The following is a 19,050-nucleotide window of genomic DNA, read 5'->3' on the forward strand; positions in this document are numbered from 1 at the left end:
TAATTCTGCATGAAGGTAATCCACTACAATCCAGAATAATCCTATGCAAACCGGAGTAATTTGAAGTAATCTAGAGTAATTATGTACGAAGTAATTCTGCATCAAGGTAATGTACTATAATCAAGAATAATCCTATACAAACCGGAGAAATTTTAAGTGTTCTAGAATAATTCTGTACGAAGTCATTCAGGATAAAGGTAATCCACAGTAATCCAGAGTAATCCTATGCAAACCGGAGTAATCTGAAGTAATCTAGAGTAATTCTGTACGAAGTAATTCTGCATAAAGGTAATCCACTATAATCCAGCGTAATCCACCTATTCTGAACCGCATTTTTAGTAATAGTTTCCCCCTCGGTCGTTCTTCAAGGACAAATCTGGTTCAATTGAGCCTGGAAGGCCTCCTCCTATACCTTTTGTATTGGCTAGATGAGACTGCTGATCGTGGATGATGACAAAAAATAAGAAGATTCACAGCGAGTGGCGCAGATGAACGAGCCAACGATTAAACGGCGAGGATGATGAGACTGATAATGACGAACGTGATTATAATGATGATAATGATGATGATCTTGTAGATGATGATCACAGTCACGGGCAGGATGAGTGTCGCCCCGCCAATTTTCACGTTCTTTTTGCCCAGGGGCAATCTAGGAGTCTTAAGACCTAGATTACGAGATGAAAGGATGCCGGACCATTATTCGCCTCGCTCCGCACTTTATCCTCGCCCCGCACTTTATCCTCGCTCCGCACTTTATCCTCGGTCCGCACTTTATCCTCGGTCCGCACTTTATCCTCAGTCCGCACTTTATCCTCGGTCAGCACTTTAACGAGAAGAAGACGTAAGAACTAACCATTCGGTTTCTCGCAGTACTGGACGCTACCACCCACGTGGCAGGACAATCATGAGGAACGCCGAGTTCCATTCACTCCTCTTTTCGCTAGACTCTGCAGAAGCGGAAGCTCTAATGATACATATGGCCGACGTTAAGTACCTGCGTTTACACTAGGCTGTCCATTGTAAAGTCATTTTCACAAGCACGCGATTAGACAATGCTATCTAGGAAACATTCCGGACCCCACTTGGCGTTAGGAGCCGTTCAGAAACTTTTTCATGCAGAAACTGCGATCGGGATGTGAAAGGGCTCTGGTTAGTTTTCCCTATATCTGATCGGGCGCTGATCGGGAAGAATAGAGATGGCCAGAATAGTTATGTAATGCCAGTGCCATCTTTAGGGTGTTCATCTGGGTTCTGCTGGCTGAAACCTGACCAGTTCCTGACTAGAACTCTTCGGTATTTTTATCCGAATCCAACTAACGCCTGAATTATATACAAGATCAGGTGTTTTGTTAAAATGTCTTTTTTTTGTTAGAAAATTCCATTAATTGGTTGAAGTAATTTGTGAGAAATTCCTTTTTTGGTTGAAGGTTCATCTACCATGGTTACAAATTTAACTTTTTTGTTGAAAATTCTACAATTCTTTTATAGTATAAAACTATTTTGGCAGAAAATTCAACTATTCATTAAAAATTGAACTTTTTATTTGAAAATTTGACTATTTGTTAGAAAATTAACTTCTTTGTTAAGAAATCATATTTTTTGAGTTAAAAATTTAACAGATTTGTAGAGAATTTATCTTTTTGGTTTCAAACATCAACAATTTGGTTGAAAATTTATGTATTTTTTTCACTTTTTTTGCAAAAATCAATTTTTTAATTCTAATCTTTAACTATTGAATTTCGATTTAAAAATGTTTGCTTTACAAGCTTGATATTCATGTATTTGGTTGTAAATAAACTTTCTTGTTAAAAATTCAACTGGTTTCTAGAAAAACCAAATATTTGGTTGAAAACGAACTTTTATCTTGAAAATTAAACTAATTTGTAGAAAATTAAAGTATTTTGGTAGAAAACTCAAGTATTTGGTAAGAAATTTAACAAATTATTTTAAAATATTACTATTTGGTAGATAATTAATCAATTGGCGAAAAAATAATTTCTTTCTTTGTTTAGAAATTCAACAGTTTCATTGAAAACGTAACTATTTTATCAAAAATTAAACTATTTATGAAATATTAATTTGTTTAAGTAAAAGTTTAACTATTCAATATTAAATTAAAAATTTATACCTTAGAAGCTTAATATTGAACTATTTGGTTGGAAATTAAATTTATTTAAAAATTCATATTTTTAGTAGAAAATTAAATTGTGCAATTTGACATTAATTTTTTTAAATCTATTTTTTGTGTGAAAAATTAAATTTTATATTAAAAAATAATATTCTTGAGTAGAAAAGTCAAATGTTTTGTACATAGTTTTGCCTTCTGGTTGAAAAATTCCAGAACATGCTTAAAAATTCAAATATGTTGTCAAAAATTAGTTTTGTTTTTTATTAACAATTAATTATTTTATGTGAAAATTTAAATATTTTTGGTGGAAATTTATGCTCTACAAGTTAAAAATTCATATTTTGGTGATAAAAAGTATTATTGTTTCTTGAAAATTTAGCTTTTTTAGTTATATATTCCACTATTTTGTTTAAAAAATCGTCTTTTATGCAGAAAATTATTGTTTTTTCTTAAAAATTTATCTCTCTAGCTAAGAATTCAACTATTTCTTATTTTTTTAAAAATTAATTTGCTAGACTGAAAATTTAACTCTGTACTTGAAGATTAAATTATTAGGATGAAAATTTAACTCTTTTGTTGAAAATTTATACTTTGGGACTGACAATTTATTTTTCATTATTAAAAATTTCCACTCTTTTTTTAGCAACTCTGGTTAATAATTAAATTTCTTTGTTAAGGTATCTGCATTAATTTTAATAAAAATAATTGTTTCCCCTGTGATTCTCTTATTTTTGTGAAAAATCACAATATTTTTTCTCCTTATGGACCGCCTTTCTTTAGTTCCTTGAGGGAAATGATTCCTCCAGCTGAATTATTTCTTCTGATGACACTTTTTCTCTTATTTTTATAACCACTATAATTTTTTTAAATTTGCTTATTCTTCTATTTACAGGAAGATTACAGTCAGCGGAGACGACTATCAACACCGAGTGGAAGTCCCAGTCCTCCTCAACCAGCAAGACTATCCAGATCCACGGGTACTCTAACCAGAGAAGAGGAACCTTTTAAAAACACCCTTACGAGAGAAAATCAAGGCCAGGAGGCTGAAAGGAAAGGATGGTTCAAGTCACTGTCTAGAAAAACGAAATCCAATTCAAAGGTTAGTTCACAGTAAACCCCGGGATATAAAACCGTTTTTAAGGACAGGCCTGTATAGTGAGGAGAAATTTATACAAAGTACAGATGGTGCATTCTCCCGCCACTTTTCTTTATTCACTTGACAAAGACCGTTTTTTTATTCATATTTTTGGTAGGACAGTCCTGTCCAGCGAGCAGAAATTTAGTCAAAGTCCAGATGGTGAATTTCTAGCACCACTTGTCTGCTCAATCGATAAGAGGTGGGGGGGTTCCTCTCGTAAATTATAATAGGAAGTGAAGAGTGGAGGTGGATAATTCTCAACTTATATTTGACTTTCTAGCGAGAAGAAGTTTACTCAAAGTCCAGATGTTGCATTCTTATCGCCACTTCCCTCTGCTCACTAAAAAAGAGATGTTGGTTACTCTCTGAAGTAGAATGGGAAGGTCAAAGTGGTTTTGAAAAATTCACATCTGCGATTTGTCTATCCAGCAAATAAAATTTACTTTAAGTCCAGATGGTGCACTTCTCTTTTCTAACTCGAGGAATCTAGGGTGGTGGTTAATCTCGTGAAATATAATAGGAAGTGTAGAGTAGAAGTTAAAGTAGAAAACTCACATTTCTGATTTGACTGACCAGCGAGGAGAAATTTACTCAAAGTCCAGATGTTACATCTTCACGAGAACTTCTTTCTGATCACTTAAGAACAGGTGGTAGGTACTTTCATAAAGTACAATAGGGAGTGAAACGTGAAGATTGAAAATTCACATCTGTGATTTGACTGACCCTCGAGGAGAAATTAACTCAAAGTCCAGATGTTGCATCTACACCACCACCACTTCTTTTTGCTCATTCGAGAGAGGTCGAGTGGTACTTACTCTCTAGAAGTAAAATAAGATTTGTAGACTGGAGGTGGAAGACTCTCATCTGGGACTCGATTAATTTCAACGAAAATTCCTAGAATTTCTCCTAGCTGTACAGGCCTGGCCTAGGGTAACGGCCCAAATAGTGGACCAACAACCTGACGAGAGCCAAATGTAAAACAGTTTTGATCATTATTGAATAAATATTTGTTATACTTATTTATCCTAAGAAATATTTTGTTTAATGCCGACTATTGTTGAATAAATATTTATAATAATTATTGATTAAAATACTCATTTTGCATCTTGTGGCCCAATAGTAGGTGGCTCACTATTAGGATCTTTACTCTATCATTTTGATTTTTGATTATCAACTTTTTATTTAGATGAGGTAATTAAAGATTGAATTATATTTAAATTAATTAATTATTATAAACAAATTGATGAATGCAACTTACATTTTTTGCGTTTTCGGTCATAGTTGCTTTCTTTATCCTGATTTCGTTGTTAAATTACGTAAAATTAATAATTAATGATAACCGATAATTAAACGGGAAGCAGTCGCATTGTTATCAATGATTTTTATAAACAAATTCACTTATTTTGCATTTCTGAACATAGAAACTTTTTATTTTCTACGGAATAATTTCATTTCGTCGACAGGATAATAAGTTGATACAAGGTACATTTTCAACTAAAAACTATAAGTTTTCAAATTATAAAGGATAAATTTTTATCCAAAAATGGAATAGTTAAATTTTAATTACAAATTTAAATTTTTACCCAAAAAGCCTAATTTTTAAAAAATCGGTTAAATTGTCAGCCAAAGTAGGAAAGAAAATTGTAACACAGAAGTTAAATTTTCGAGCAATTAGTAGAAAACATTTGGATTTTCAACTCGATAATATTTTTTTTCAACGAACAAGTGAATTTTCTACCAAATAGTTCAACATTTAAATAAACAGTCTTATTTTCAATCACATAGTTAAATGTTATACAAAAGTAGTAACAATTTCCAATAGAAAAAGAATTTTTCAACAAGATATAAGAATTGTCATCTGAATATTTGAATTAGCAACTGAAAAATATCACTTTCAAAGTACAAATATCAAATTAAAAAAAAATTATTTCGCAGCAAAGAGAAGTAATTATCGACAAAACGTTTAAATTTTCAAAAAGAAAATATGATTTTTTAACCAAAAAGGTTAATTTTTTACCAAGTTGAAATAAATTTCTTCACTTTTAACAAAATAGTTAAATTTTCTAATAAAATAGTTAAATTTTTAACAACACAAAAAGGAATTTTCAACAAAAGGCATGATCTTTACACTAAAGATTGGAATTTTTCACAAGAACATATCAATTTCAAAATAAAAATATGACTTTTCATCCAAATTTTTTATTTTCAGTAAAAAAAATCGCTGCAAAAATTTGAATTTTCAACGCAAAAATATTATTTTTCAATAATCAAATTAGTTTTGTACCAAATAGTTAAGTATTTGAATGAATTAATTTTTAGCGAAATAGTTGAATTTTCAACAACAAAAAATCGAATTTTTAACAAAACAACTAAATTTCCACTTAAAGGTTTGAATTTTCAGCTAAAAAATATGAATTCCAGTATAAAAATATGAATAAAAAACCAATACAATTTGAAGGAAAAATAGTAATTATCTGCAAAATGTTTGAATTTATAACGCGAAAACATCATTTTTTAACAAACAATCTTTTTCTATCGAATAGTTAGATATTTAAGTAAATAAAATAATTTTTAACGAAATAGTTCAATTTTCTGCAAAAATCGTTAAATTTTCAACAACAAAAAAACTATTTTTGAACAAAATACATGACTTTTCAATCAAAGAATTGAATTGAAAAACAGCAGTTTTTGAACAAAAATGAAATAGTTACATTTTCAGTTTGAAAATTAGTTTTAGCAAAAGAAAGACGAATTTGCAATTAATGAGTTCAAAATTCAACCAAGTAGTTAAATTCTCAATCTAACAGATGATTTTTAACAAGAAAGATTAATTTTTTAACAAAAAACATAAATTATTAACAAATGCAGGCACTTTTAAACAAATATTAAAATTTTTAACTAAAAAATACCATTTTTAAACCAAATAAAGGAATCTTTAATTTTAAAAAGAAATTTTAAACCAACAATATAAATTTTAACTTTCGAGTTTTCAGTTTAAAAAAATAAGTTTCAACCAAAAAGTAAAAGAAAAATCAACAAAATAGCACAAGCTTCAATTAAAGGGATGAAACATCAACCCAAAAAATTTTCAATCATATAGTAGAATTTTGAATCAAACCAAGTGAATTGCGAACCAAAAATATCGTAGTAGACTTTTTAATCTAAAAAATGATCTTTTAACAGGAGAAAAAAATTTTACTTTGTTAAAAAATGGAAAAACTGGGAAATATGGGCACAGAAGGTGAAATATGGAAACTAAAAATTAACATATTAAATAAATTTTAATATAATGTTGGCTATATTCAGAGTGAGCCTACGATATCGAACTAAATCATCTATACTTTTTTTAAACAAACTCGCTTGCATTTTTCCACTGCGCTTCGGATTACGAGTTAGGTTGCGGATCACAAGTTGTGCTGCGGATCACGAGCTGCGCTGTGAATCACGATACAGGATAAGCTTAAACGTTAGCTTGCATTAGTAATCACCTCATAGAACCTTCAGGAACCGGAGATCCCTTAAACACAGTTATTAGCCATTAAAAAAAATTTCCGTGTTTATTTTAAATAATATATTATGCAAGTTTGGCACATTACTGTATTATAGAGAAATTGGTTGTTCATCTGGTGACTCTCATAGTCGAATGAAGATTTGAAATACTGAAATAGGTGTTCGGGGTCAAAGAGGATTTCAAGTTATAATAATAGATTTTATATAATTAATATAATAGAGGTATTAAATTATAAATATAAAAATAGGTTAGCTAGATAGGGTGCAGAGATACGACGATTTGGGTGAAAGCAAACAACAAAATTAGGCATCTATTTTTCGAAAACATGAACCATGTTCGGAAATACGAACACTTTCAATCAGCGCACATCTACCTGACAATCACTTCGCACTCACTGGGCTCAGTACCCACTCACAGGACTCAATTCGTACTCACTGGGCTCCGCCCGCACTCAATTGACTCAATCCGCACTCACTGGTGACAGTTCTCACTCACTGGGCTCAGTGTTCACTCACTGGACTCACCCCCCACTCACTGGGCTCAGCCCCCACTCACTGGACTCACTGCGCACTCACTGGGCTCCACTCGCACTCAATTGAGTCAATCCGCAATCACTGGTCGCAGTCTCCACTCACTGGGCTCAGTGCGCATTTACTAGAATCACTCCCCACTCACGTGGCTTAGGCCCCACTCATGGACTCACTTCGCATTCAATGGGCTCAATCCCCACTCACTGGACTCACTTTTTTCTGGACGGTTTCTAAACTTGAGTCATCATTCGTGTCACTGTCGATCTAACCAAAATCGGAGAGATTGTGGTTAGTAGGTGTCTAGGAACAACCTGTTTAATGAAATCATCGAGACATTCGTCGCCCATGTTATCTGCATGGGCGTAGGAACGTGTATGCTGAGCTCTCGCCAAAAGCACGTGTGGGCGATCTGCTCTCATAGGCCGTGATGAGTAACGGGACTTTTCCACGTACATAAACAACTCGCAGATCATGCAAAAGTTGAGTCTCGGTGTACCGCAATGTTTCCTTTTCCCTCAACCTTCCAAAGACGGCATACTTACACGCGCTTCTTGAAACGTGCGGAAAGGTCGATAACAATTTTTCAGTCCAAGATGCTACATGATCTTTAATACGAGTGCACGCTTAATCGGAAGATTTATATAATATAGGTATGAACGAACATGGACCAAATGTCGGGGGAAATTCAAATCTTTCTTTATTGCCTCGAGGCGGAAACATCTTGTGAGAAGGTTTGCTTGCATCTCATTCAAGATGTTCAAATGTTTGCCCGATAAATAATTGCGGAAGGAACTTTAGGGGTCGTGCGAAAATTACTTGAAATGTTTTTCGGAAATTCTTAACAACCCCCTCGTCTGGTTTAAAAACTGAAATATTTTTGACACACCTCGCCACCTCTCCGCTTCTTACTTGATAATTCAACTTCGTAGCTAGATATGTATGTATTTTGTTAAAAATTGCTGCTTTTTCACAGAAAATTATTCATCATAGTTGAAAATTCATCTTTTTGTTCGAAATTCAACTATTCAGCTTAAAATTCTTCTTTTTTCTAAATTAAATGTTTTAATTACAAGTCTAACTATTTTGGTTGAAAATTTGTCTTTTTCGGTTGAAAATTAATCTGCATGGTTGGAAATTCTTGATTTTGTTTAAAAATTTAACTATTGAGTTTCAACTTATTCTGCTGCGTTTGAAATAAAAATTTTTCGGTTAACTTTAAATGTTTTTGATCAAAAATTAAAATCTATTTGGTTAAAAATTTGTTTTTCTTCAATAGAAAATTAATTTTCTTAATTAAAATTTTATGATTTTGGTTAAAAATCAACTATTTTGTTCATAATGCGCCTTTTTGATTGAAATATAAAATAATCTGTTAAAAATTTTTCTTTTTAGATTAACTTGAAATGCTTTTGTTAAAAATTTAACAATTTGTTTAACATTTTTTACTTTCTTGACTAAAATGTGGCTTAGCTGAACTTTTTTTGTCGTTTGAAAAGCAATCGGTTTTTTGTGAGGAATAAACTATTTTAGGTTGATTTATCAACTATTACAGTAATTTTCGATGAGAATTCATCTTTTTTTATATCAAAATCAAACTATTTCGTTTAAAAAATTTTCATTTTTTCGAAAATTAATGTTTTAGCCGAAAATTTGGGTATTCCGTTCTTTCTTTGACAATTTTATCTTTTTTTAATTTAAAATTTAACTATTTTGAGAGAAAGCCAACTATTTCATTTTTGATCGAGAAGTTATTCTTTTTAGTTGAAAATTCGACTTACTGGTGCAACTTTACTCTTGTGGGTTAAAAATTCATCCATTTGACTAAAAATTCAACTATTTTGGTGAAAATGTAACTATTTGGTTGAAAAATAATTTTTTTATTAAAGATTCATCACATTAATGTCTTTTTAAGTTGAACAATTTTCAACTTAAAAAGACATTAATGTGATGAATCTTTAATAAAAAAATTTGATTGAAAAAGTCAACTACTTGATGAAAAATGTACTTTTTGAAATGAAAATTCATCAGCTGATCAGCATCAGCTTAAATCGATTTTTTTAGCTGAAAATTTAACTATTCTCTTCTCGGTTGAAGATTTATAATTTTTAATTCAAAGTTCAATTATTTGTTTGGAAATTCGTCTGTTTGGTTGAAGATTCAACTAATTTGGTGAAAAATTCAACTATTTGTTTGAAAATTAATTTTTTTGGTTAAACACAAATTGTTTTAGTTAAAAATTAATTCCTTTCGTTCAAAATTAATTCATTTTGTTCACTATTTACTTAAAAATTCCACTATTTGTTTAAAAATTCGTGTACATTTTCATTTGAATGTAATTTTTATTTAATTTAATAATGTTGCTAAAAATAAGTTTTTTGTAGAAGATTAATCTTATGATTGAAAATCATTGTTTTTGGTTGAAAATTTGACTATTTAATTGAAAATGCAACTATTCGTTTTTTTATGAAAATTTAACAATATCAAATTAGTTATTGTTTTAAATTTAGTATTTTTTTTAATTCGCTTTTTGGTTGGCCATTACCTTTTTTATCCGATAACTTGACTAATTTATTTTGGCTTTGTAAATTCTTGAATTTTGTTGAAAATTCAGCTTTTTTAGTTAAAATTCATTTTTCAGTTGAAAATTTAGTAATGTTTTGGAACTTCGTTTTTTGGTTGAAAATGAATCTTCTTGGTTGAAAAATAAATTTTTGGGTTGAAAATTAAACAATTTACATAAAAATTCAACTATTTTTTTTTAATTTGAGAATGTTGTTAAAAATTCGTTTTTTTATTGAAAATTACCTTTTTTAGCTGATAACTTGGCTAATCCATTTCGACTTTGAAAATTGATGTACTTAGTTGAAAATTCGCTTTTTTTGGTAGAAAATGAATCTTCTTGTTTGAAAACTAATATTTTTTATTGAAAATTCAACTATTTACATAAAAATTCAACTATTTGGTTAGAAGCTCAAATATTTTGTTGACAATTCGACATTTGTAGTAGAAAATTAATTTTTTGGCTAAAAATTTAACAATGTTGTTAAAAACTCGTTTTTTGGAAATTACCTTTTTACCTGATAAATTCACTAATATATTTTAGCTTTGAAAATTCATGTACTTTGTTGAAAATTAACTTTTTTGTAGAGAATGAATCTTTTTGGTTGGTAATTAATCTTTTGCGTTGAAGAATGAACTATTTACTTTAAAATTCGTGTACTTTGCTGAAAATTCGACTTTTTAAATTGAAAATTAATTATTTAAGAAAATTTAGTATTGTTTTTGAAAATTCGCTTTTTGGTTGAGAATTATCTTTTTCACATGATATCTTAACTAATCTATTTTGGCTTTGTAAATTCTTGTATTTTGTTGAAAATTCTTTTTTTTTTTTTGTAGAAAATGAATCTTCTCGGTTAAAAATTTGACTATTTACATACAAATCTAACTATTTACTTAAAAATACATATATTTGTTGAAAATTAATTTTTTTTTAAATTTGATAATGTTGTTAAAAATTCGTTTTTTGTTCTTCTTGATAATCCACTTTTTACCTTATAACTCAACTATTCCATTTTTCTTTAAAAATTCATCTATTTTGTTGAAAATTCGCCTTTTTGATAGAAAATTAATCTCTTTAGTGAAAAAATCATCTTTTCTATTCCAAGTTCAACTATTCACTTTAAAATTCTCTTATCGGGCTTAAAATGCAATTCTTTAACATAAATAATGTGCCAAACGACGTGAAACATCCAAGTGAACAAATTGATTTTGACAAACTGTCTCGATTGATGAATTTCTCGTAGCGATAACTAGCTAAGAGGTCAAGCTTGGAATCGAGGCGTAGTGGGTGAGGCGATGCATTCATCAGTCAATGGCTCAGCCGTTGCGGGGGCCATTAGGCCAGAACAACCTCCAATTACCAGTTTGATTAAATGCTTAACTAACTCCGCGCTCTGTGGTTTAATTTAATCGCGAGATTAAGTGCCGAGTCTGCCTAGCTAACCATCGTTCCCGGAATAATCTCCACCAGATACCGATTCCGATCCTAGGCAGACTCTACACTCGCACAGCTGCGAGTGTACCGCCAGCATGATAGCCATTTGAGTTGATTGCGTGCGCCTGAATCTCGCCATGCTTGTGATCTATCGAATGAGCCAACCCGTGGGGTCATGACTCATCAACTCACTCCGCGGCCGCGGAGAGTTGCTATTTTTCGATTCCGCTCAGGAATCGATGAGAGGATTCGTGCTTTGTATTCCGGAAAAGAAAAAATTATTCTTAACCCTCCTTCTCGCCCTCTCGCTATACCAACGCGAGGATTATCAGTCAAACTGATCTTCCTAGATAGGGGCTATTCAGCAGAACTATTCCTAGGTAGAGTCTTTTGCAGATTCGGTAGAGTGGAAGAAGTCTGACCTTGGTTGAGAAGTTGATTTTTAAATGTGAAATATTTTTTTCAGCCTCTTGATAAGAAGTCCAGGATACCAGAGAGTGAAATTTTGACGACCGGCACGGAAGATGAGGAAGTCTCATCAGCGCCGGAACGAGTTTCTGTGCAGAAGAATCTTCGCTTCTTTGGTGATACAGATCAGGAGTCTATAACATCGAATCGAGACCGCAGGTGGGTTTTCTTTTCTTTTGAATGAAGTAAGTAGATTGATTAGAGATGCATCCTGAGTCAGAGATGTATTCTGACTTTAATAATTTTTTGAGCCAAACAAGCATTCTGAGCCAGACAAGTGTTCTGAGCCAGAGATATATTTTGATTTTGAGAAGATGTTAAGCCAAAGAAGCATTTTAGCCCAAAATTATTTCTGAGCTTAAGAAACATTCTGACCCTGAGAAGATTTTGAGCCACATTTACGTTTGAGCCAGAGATGTTTTGTGAGCTTCAGAAGAAATCTGACGATAAGAAAATTTTGAGCTTGGGAACATTCTGAGCTTGAGCTGCAATTTGAATTTAAAAAGAGTTTAAGCCAGGGAAGCAATTTCAGCCAGAGGCGTTCTGAGCCAAAGAATTGTTCCAAGCCAAAAAGTGAGTTTAAGTTTTAAGATGATATTAACTTAGGGAGCATTTGAGCCAGATGTGCTTTCTGAGCTTAAAAATCATTCTGAAGTTAAGAAGAATTTGATCCAGAGAAGCATTCGAAGCTTGAGCGCCTGTCTCACTGAAAAATTTCACGACATAGAATCATTCTGAATCAGAGAAGTGTTCTAAGCAAAAAATGCATTCTGAGTTTTGAGCAAATATCAAGCCAGATAAGCATTTCAGCCAGAAATGTTTTCTGAGCTTGAGAAGCATTCTGACGTTGTGGAGATTTTGAGCCAGAGAAACATTCTGAGCTTGAGCTACATTCTTGATTTTGAAAAAAACTTTAAGCCAGAGAAGCACTCTGAGCTTGAGAATCATTCTGAAATTAAGAAGATCTTGCTCTCAAGAATCATTCTCAGCTTTTTTTAAGAATTTTTTGAGCTATAGAAGCATTCTGAGCTAGATAAGCGTTCTTAGCCAGAGATACATTCTGATTTTGAGAATATATCATGCCAGAGAAGCATTTGAGCTAGAAACGTTTTCTGTTTTCTTTAAAAAAAGTTAAGAAGATTTTGAACCAGAAAAGCATTCTGAGCTTGAGCTGCAGTCTGAGTATAAATAAATTAACCAGAGAAGCATTCTGAGCCAGTGATGCATTGTGAGTTAGAGACTATATTAAGACAGATAAATATTTTGAACCAGACATCATTTCTGAGTGTGAAAAGCATTCTGACGTTGAGAAGATTTTAATCCAGAGAAGTAATCTGAGCCAAAGATACATTTGGAGCCATAGTTTTATTGTGAGCTTGAGCTGCAGTCTAGCTAAGAAAAAATGGTGACTAAGAGAATCATTCTGAGCATTTTGATCCAGGGAAGAATGTTTAGACGGGGATGCATTCTAAGTTTGGGAAGATTTCTGAGCCAGAGATCAATTTTGAGTTTAAAAGGATTTTGAGCCAGAGAACCGTTTTGAGATAGAGATACATTCAGGGTTTTATATGCATTCTAAGCCAGAAATTCATTCTAAGTTTGAGAATGTTTTGAGCTAGAGAAGCATTTTGAACCTAAGGATCATTCTGATACGGATTCTGAGTTTGAGATGTATTCTGAGTTTGAAAGGTTTTGAGCCAAATGTGCCTTCTAAACTTGAGAGGCAGTCTGAGCCATAGATATGTTCTTAGCCAGAGTGAATTATGTTTCCGAAAGGATTTTAAGCCAAACAAGCATTTTGAGCTTGAGATTCATTCTGAGTTTAAGAAAATTTTGAACTAGGGTTGAATTCTTAGCTTCAAATAAATTAAAAATTTGAAATAGATGGAAAAACTGAAAATTTAAAATAGATCTGCATTCTTAGCTTAAAAAGCATTCTGAGTCACAGAACAATTCTTAGCCAATGATACATTTTGAGTTTGGAAAAGTTTTGAGCCAGAGATGTGCCCGGAGCATGATACAAATTTTGAGCTGAAGAAGCATTCTGAACTTAAGATGCACTTTGAGCCAAAAATTTGTTCTGCACCAGGGAACACTCTGAGCCAGAAATGCATTCTAAATCCAAAAGATTTTCAAGCCAAAGAATTTTTTTAACAAAGATGCATTCTAAATTTCAGAGTATTTTGAGCTAGGTAAAAATTTTTAGTCAGGGCTGCATTCCACGCTTGGAAAGCATTTTGAGTCAGATGTAAATTTTGAGTTTGAGCTTATTTTAAGCCAGAAAGCGTTTTGAGCCAGACATATATATTCGGAGATTGAGATGAATTCTGAGCCAGAAATAAATTCTGATTTTGAGAAGATTTTGTGCCAGATGTGCCTTCTGACCTTGAGAAGCAAGCTGAAACATAGATATGTTCTAAACGAGAGTGCTTCATGCTTTTGAAAGGATTTTGAGCCAGATAAGGATTTTTAGCCAGATTTACATTCTGGGCTTGAGATTTATTCTCAGTTTAATAAGATTTTAAGCCTGGGATGTTTTCTTGGCTTCACATACATTTCGAATATAAGAAAATTTGCATTCTTAGCTTAAGAAGCATTCAGAGTAACAAAAGAATTCTGAGCCAGAGCTGTGTTCCGAGACAGCGATGTAGTTTGAGCCAGTTATGTATTCTGGGCTTGAGAAGCATTTTGAGCCAGAGAGGAATTTGGGCCATAAATTTATGCTGATTTATGGTTTGAAAGGATTTTGAGCCAGAGAAGAATTTTGAGTCAGAAATTCATTAGGAGCTTGAGACGCATTCTGTCTTTTAAACAATTTTCAACAAGACAAGAGTTCTGAGCCAACGATACATTTTGAGTTTAAAAAAATTTTTAGCCAGAAAAATATTTTGAGCTAGAGATGTATTCTTTGCTAGATATAAATTCTCAGCTTGAGGAACATTCTGAGCCAAAGATGCATTTTGAGACAGAGATGTGTTCTGAGCCAGGGAAGTTTTTTAGCCAAAAATTGATTCTGAATTTAAAAGATTTTTAACCCATAGAATTATTTTGAGTCAGGGGTGCATTCTGAGCTTCAGATAAATTTCGAATTTAAGAAGCTTTCGATCTAGAGAAGTATTCTAAACGAAAGATGCATTCTGAGCTGAGAATACATTTAAAGCCAGATGTGCCTTTCGAGTGTTATTAAAATTCAAACATATCTACTAAACCATCAACCACTTGCAAGAAACGAGACATGAGTAAATATGTAATGATTATTTTGTATGTGGTTACCAGAAATAAACGAGCGGACGACCACGCAGCGACGAGGCGTGATGTAACGAATTCATCTCGGCATACTCTGGGGATCATCACAAGTCCTAGAAAACCCTCGAGGCTCACTGAGAGCGCATTGTCGTCTGGAGAAAGCACCACAGGCGACAGCAGTCAACAAAGCCAGAATTCCCAAAGATCGCAACGATCCGTTGTTTACCTTCACGCTGCAACAGGTACGTGATTACAGTTTTATTTGCAAATAACTTCTAAATTTACACTGACAGTCGCGCTTTCAGAAACTCTCGAGTAAAACGGCATTGAAAAATCCACACCCGTTACATTGACCGCGTTGGGAGTGCTTGATCTCTCGTTTAGAAACCGTCCGAATATTGTAACCGGACAGTCCGGGCTCGATTCCTGCTGCTGGCATTTTTTTTCATTGAGAGAAAAAAGACTCTTGTCGCGCGGTTCATGTAACATACACAGATTTTTAATAAGACGTTTTTCTCGTGAATGAAAAATTAGTTTTTCTACAATTAAAATTGCATTCAACAGTCGGTGAAATTCCTGGACCAAACGAAAGACGCAGAGCAGCAAGTCGTGAAGAATTAAATCGTCCTTTACAACCCCAAACAAGGACTGTTTCCAGAAGTGTGAGTGTCCTCGCACCTTGGAGACCGAGAAATTATCGGGAACCTTATGAAATCAATTATGATCAGCAACAGCATCAAAAACCAATGACGACTATGAGACGCAGGCAGAGGAGTCGCGAGACATTAAGTCGTCGTGGCAAAGAGGCTAGGCGAAGCAAAGATAATCTGTCGAAAACAGGCAAGTTCTAATTTTAACTTCAATTACGAGCAAGCCGTTAATTAAGTCATTCAAATCTCTTGCGTTCATACTTTCCCTCCCCTACTTCCCCTCTTCCCGTCCTAATACTTTACGATTTTCTCCCCTTCATTAACCTCCTCCTCCTCTTCCTCATCCTCCTCTTCCTCCTCCTTCTCCTCCTCATTCTTCACTTCCACTCGCCTAATTCTTCAAACGAATACTCCCCTTCCCCTATTTCTATTCTTTAGCTATCACTTCCCCTCCCCTCCAACCCTTATTTCTGATCACTTCCACTCATTTACTCTCTCTAGCCACTTTGCTCCTACTTCCTCTCCTTTAATTTCCTCTCACTGCCACTTCTCTCTCACTACTTATTTCCTATTGCTTCACCTTCTCCCCTCAACTGAATTGATGACACTTCCTTTACTTTCCCTTCCCTTATTTCTCCTATTTCCCTTTTCATAATTAAGGCTGCTTTCCTTTTCCTTATTACCCTCACTTTTCCTAGTTTATCTCCCTTAATTTCCCTCACCTCTTCACCCTCTCTTATAACTTCCCTTATTCCCCTACTTTCTCTCCTTCCTATTTTTTCTTACCCTTCCCTAATTTTCTTCCCCTCACTTCCTTCACTTCACCATGCCTAATTACATTAAAAAATTGTCTACTATTTTTACGAGTAAAATTGTGATAAGTTGTAGCAAGGTTTCAGAAAAGTTTTGCAATTTTACGGCAAAGTTGCATGTGACTCATTATTAATATAACGAGATCATCTTAAAGTAGCAAATTTTCTGAAAATTTTTTTGTATTGTAGAAAATATGTAGCAAGTTTCCGGCAGTGTTCTCGTAAAGTTGTAACAACCTTGCTGCAAAGGTTCTTTGTTTTTTAATAAAAAAGCTGCAAGTACAGAAAAGTTGTCAAAAAAGGTCACAATAGTTAAAAATTTGCATAAGATGTATCAATGTTTCTGAAAAATTTGGGAATCTTGCAGCAAAGTTTTGGGATTTGGGATATCGTAAAAATAGTTATAAATTGTTTGAAAATTGTAATAGTGATTCCTGAAAATTGTTGAAATCTTTCATGAGAATTGCATTCAAGATGTAGCAAAGTTGCTCTGAAACTTTGTAAATTATATAAAAAGTGTAGCAAAAGTTCTAGCAACTTTGCTGTAGATGATTACAAAATTTTTGAAATTTTGGACAAGGTTTCCAAATTTTAATACGAGGTAGTAAGGTTTCGAAAACGTTTTTTTCACCTTGCGGTAAAGTTGCAGTTGAATAATTTATAACCTAAAGAGATAAATTTAAAGTAGCAGCCAAATTTTTAAAAGTGTCAAAATTGTGATAAGATAAAGCAAATTTGCTGCAAGGCTTTTGGTATTGTAGAAAATATGTAACAAGTTTCCGGCTGTGTTCTCGTTCAATTGTAGCAACTTTGCTGCAAGGTTTCTTTCGTTCGTAGTCAAATTTGCTGCTGAGTATTGAAAAATTTCCAAAAAAGGTCGATAATAGTTAAAATTTGTCATAAGATGCATCAATTTTTCTGAAAAGTTTGGTAATCTTGCAGCAAAGTTGCAGTTAACTTTGTGAATTGTAGAAAAGATGTAGCGACTAGAGTGCTGTTTTAGTAAAGTTGCAGCAAATGAGCTGCCTATTATTTTAAAAATATTCAAAAATGCTTAGCTAATAAAAAATTGTAATAAATAGTAGCATGCTTATTAAAAAGTTTTTTAATCTTGCGCCAAAAATGTAGCCAAGTTCTAGCAAATATCCACAAAGTACTGCAAAATTTTCAAGAACCTCTACAATGATTCAAAATTGTACTGAAATCTAGCAAGGTTTCTGAAGAATTTTGCAGTCTTGCAACAAAGTTGCAGCCAAGTTCTATAAAATAGCGGCAAAATACTTCAAATTTTTCAAGAATTTCTACAATGATTCAAAACTGTGATGAGATCTAGCAAGATTTCTGAAAAGTTTTGCAATTTTGCAGAAAAATCGCAGCCAAGTTCTAACGAATAACAGGAAGGTACGGCACATTTTTCAAGAAGTTCTATAATGTTTCAAAATTGGAAAGAGATCTAACAAGGTTTCTGGTAAGTTTTGCGACCTTGTAGCAAATTTGCACTTAACTCATTCATAATGGAACGATGTAATTCAAAAAGAGCTACACATTTTTTGAATACTTGAAAACTTTGATAAAAAAGACGAAGCAAATTTGTTCTAGAACTTTGTAAATTGTACAAAAAGTGTAGCAAAAGTTCTAGCAACAATTGCTGCAGATTATTGCAAAACTTGTAAAATGTTTACAAATTTTAGTAAGAGGTAGCAACGTTTTTGAAACGATTTTGCAACTTGTGGCAAAGTTGCATTTGAATCATTTATGATGCAAAAAGGTAATTTTAAAGTATCAGCAAAGTTTTAAACGTTTTAAAATTGTGATAAAGTATAGCAAAGTTGTTCTAAAATATTGTGAAATTTAGAAAATATCTATTAAGTTTTTATCTAAAAGATTGTAGCCAAGTTGACAGAAATTAGTTTCTGAAAAATTTAGCATTATTGCAGCAAAGTTTTATTTGACTCAATAATGCGTCGAGGTAATTTTCAAGTTAATGAAACTTAAAAAATGTTTTAAAATTGTGATAGGATGTAGCAAAGTTGCTCAGAAACTTTGTGATTGGTAGAAAAGATGAAACAAGTTCTCTTCTGTGTTCTAGTAAATTTGTAGCAACTTTGCTGACAATTTTCTGAATATTTTAGCTAAATTGTAGAAAATGAGTCACAAGCTGTTGTCAAATTTTCAAAGATTTCTACAATATTTAAAAATTGTAATAAGATCTAGCAATTTTACTAAAAAAATTTGGAATCTTGCAGCAAAGTTGCAGTTGACTCGTTCACAATGCAACGAGGTAATTTTAAAGTAGCTTCGAAGTTTAAAAATCTTTTAAATTGTACCAAAAAGTAGCAAAGTTGCTCTAGAATTTTATCAATTGTAGAAATTCCGCAAAGTTTCTGAAAAGTTAGCAGTCTTGAAGCAAAGTTGCAGTCGAAAGTAGCTGCAAAGTTTACAATTTTTTTTAATAACGGTAAAAAATTTGGCAATATTGCAGGAAACTTGCAGTGGACTTCGTGAATTGTAGAAAATTTTATAAAGTGTTTGCGAAAAGTTGTGACAAACAAGTTGCAAAGTATTGCAAAAAT

General features: G+C 32.6%; 1 protein-coding gene across 2 annotated transcripts in view; it reads left to right on the forward strand.

Moving 5' to 3' along the window:
* The window catches only part of LOC117177427, a 214,207-nt gene that overhangs the window by 192,510 nt on the left and 2,647 nt on the right, over positions 1-19,050 (forward strand). For both annotated transcript variants that reach the window (XM_033368139.1, XM_033368219.1), the window contains exons 4-7: positions 3,021-3,227; positions 11,768-11,928; positions 15,046-15,257; positions 15,580-15,855. In XM_033368139.1, coding sequence (XP_033224030.1) covers positions 3,021-3,227; positions 11,768-11,928; positions 15,046-15,257; positions 15,580-15,855 — 856 coding nt within the window. The remainder of the gene's footprint in view (positions 1-3,020; positions 3,228-11,767; positions 11,929-15,045; positions 15,258-15,579; positions 15,856-19,050) is intronic.

This window comes from Belonocnema kinseyi, chromosome 1 (assembly GCF_010883055.1).
Source record: "Belonocnema kinseyi isolate 2016_QV_RU_SX_M_011 chromosome 1, B_treatae_v1, whole genome shotgun sequence".
Taxonomy (NCBI): Eukaryota; Metazoa; Arthropoda; class Insecta; order Hymenoptera; family Cynipidae; genus Belonocnema; species Belonocnema kinseyi.